Raw genomic sequence first — 2,500 nt, 5'->3', positions numbered from 1 at the left:
CAGCCACCAGGGGGCAGTGAAAGCCCATCAGACAGACTTGCAGTGTGAAAGCATGCTCATCACCACTTGCCTTTTGTTCATCAGTAATAAGTTAACATAATGACACAGCCAATAATGGCAAGCCACAGAAAGAGTCCTGGAAATATCCTTATCAGTCCAAAAGGTTCCCAACAAAAGTCTCTGACTTTCACTCCCCCTTGGACACTTTGATCAGTTCAGTAGATCACTTCATCAGCTGACTAGTTCATGTACACATTGATTTGACATGTTTTGTTTGATGTCTTGACACAGGTATTTGTGGACCATTGGGAAGAATGTGTGGAAGAGGTGGAAGAAGAGGTTCTTCGTCCTGGTGCAGGTAAGACCTCACTGTCCCTGTTCCGCAGGTTCCTACAGTTTGGTTCTACAAGATAGAACAGAAAAAATGACTGAGTTATATGCTGTGGCACCTCTCATGACCGCAAACAGGTACCACTGTATTTTATTTACAGTGTCAAAACACGTGTGCCGCCGTGTCTTGCGTCTGACACACGCGTGGGCCTCGGAAGGAGCTGTTAATACTGCATGTCACAGAGCTTTGTTGTAGCCATTTTTATTTCCGTCCCCCCCCCCCCCCCCCTGTTCTGAGCGCGGTGCGCTGTCTGCCTCGGCTGCTCTGCGGCGGGCCAGAGTGTGTCCGCGAGCCACGACTTGACAGGGAGATTGACAAAGGGAAGCAGAGGCCCTAGCACTCCCAGCTAAAGGATCCTGCAGAATGCTCCTCACACGTAGCTCCCAGCCACATGTACAGCAAGTGACAAACACTGGTCAATAGACTGCTGCCTCTTTCTTTCTCTCTCTCTCTCTCTCTCTCTCTCTCTCTCTCTCTCTCTCTCTCTCTCTCTTTCTCGCTCTCTCTCTCTCTCTGTTTGTGTGTGTGTGTGTGTGTGTGTGTGTGTGTGTGTTGTGTGTGCTTGTCTGTTTGAGTTTGTGTCTCCGCTGGTGTTTTTTTGTGGTTGTTTTTTTTTTCTCCGGTGTGCAAATGCTTAGAAAAATACGATATGCTCCTTGGTGTTTGTGCCGTGTCAAGGGGAGAGGGAGCGAGACAGACAGAGCGAGAGAGAGAGGGTCTGTTTATGCCCATGAATTATTTGTTCTTTTCACAGCTTTTCTTTTTCTGTTCTTTTTCTCCTCCCTCTCTTCTGTTTTGTGTCATGCTTAGTCCCGTGTAAGTACTTTTTTCTCTCTCTCTCTCACACTCGGTTTGGTGTGTGTGTTCTCGTCGCACCTTGAGAAACAGAATGCACACTTCAAAGTGGATTCAAATGTATTTGCCAATTTCAACTCCAACCTAATGGAATTTATCACCCTGCTTTTTTGTGGAGGTGGAATACATTAAAATGTGCAAATACATTAATCCCTCCAGACCTTTGTTGTTGTGAAGTTGGTCGTGGTTTAACTTACAGATAAACATTCACACAGAACTCTTGTTTTTAACTGATGTGACTAACTTCAAGCAAGAAAAGTAAAATCATGAGGACAAGATGACATTATTAAATCGTCTAGATATGTTCTTCCTGTTCTCCTTTCTTCTATTTCCTTCTAACTCCTTTTCTTTCCACCTCTTTCGTTCTAGCTCTTTCTCTTTCTACCACTCTTTCTATTCCACTCTATCTCCTTCTCTTTCTATCACTCTATCCTTTGCCCACTCTTTGGCTGATACTTAAATGTATGCACTCTCATCTTCTGGTAGTAATATTTATTTTAGTAATACATATTTTGTCTATTTTAGTAATTTGGCTTGAATATTAATCCTAATTCTTTCAGTCCCTTTGGGATAAAATCATCTGCTAGCTAAATACATGTAACTGTATCCTTAGCTGGGTTTTGTGAGTGAAATCAGTGTCAAGCTCATTTCTCCATGTTAGCGTTTCCCATCCTCGATAACTCCGGCTGGTCCTTCGCATGTCACCCCTCTGCACTCCTGGTCAGCCTGCTCAAAAAGCTCCCCGTTCCCCCTGATGGCGTCCGTCATTACCGCGCCCCCCTGGCCCTCCCTCCCTCGCCCGCTCTGGAGACAAACAAGCAGCCCGACCGTGCGCCTGCCCCCTTCCTGATTGACACTTGATTGACGCGTCCCGTGATTCTTTATAAATAGCGCGCCTTTGACTGTGGGGGTGTTTACTCCAGGAGAGGAGTATTGCTTTACTCTGCTGAATTATTCATAAGTAGTTAATTACAGGGCCGGGCGGATCACTTACCGCTCACGGTTGACGGACACTGGCGCGGCCGGCCGCGGTGACGAGCGTGTCACTTGGAGGCCAGAGACTGTGTGTGTGTGTGTGTGCCCTCGCCGGGCCTTGGGCCCTGGCCTTCGTTCCATTCCTTCTGCAGACCACTCACACAGGGCATTCAAGGCTCCCACACACACACACACACACACACACACACACACACACACACACACGCACACACACGCACTCACACACACTCACTCACAAAATGGCTGTTGTGTTTTAGC

General features: G+C 46.9%; 1 protein-coding gene across 1 annotated transcript in view; it reads left to right on the top strand.

Annotated features, from left to right (window-relative positions):
• The window catches only part of cadpsa (Ca2+-dependent activator protein for secretion a), a 113,256-nt gene that overhangs the window by 56,154 nt on the left and 54,602 nt on the right, over window positions 1-2,500 (top strand). Inside the window, exon 10 of the mRNA XM_062544945.1 lies at window positions 292-358. Within this exon, the coding sequence (XP_062400929.1) occupies window positions 292-358 (67 nt within the window). The remainder of the gene's footprint in view (window positions 1-291; window positions 359-2,500) is intronic.

Source organism: Sardina pilchardus, chromosome 9 (assembly GCF_963854185.1).
Source record: "Sardina pilchardus chromosome 9, fSarPil1.1, whole genome shotgun sequence".
Classification (NCBI taxonomy): Eukaryota; Metazoa; Chordata; class Actinopteri; order Clupeiformes; family Clupeidae; genus Sardina; species Sardina pilchardus.
This window is presented reverse-complemented; position numbering and strand designations above follow the sequence as displayed.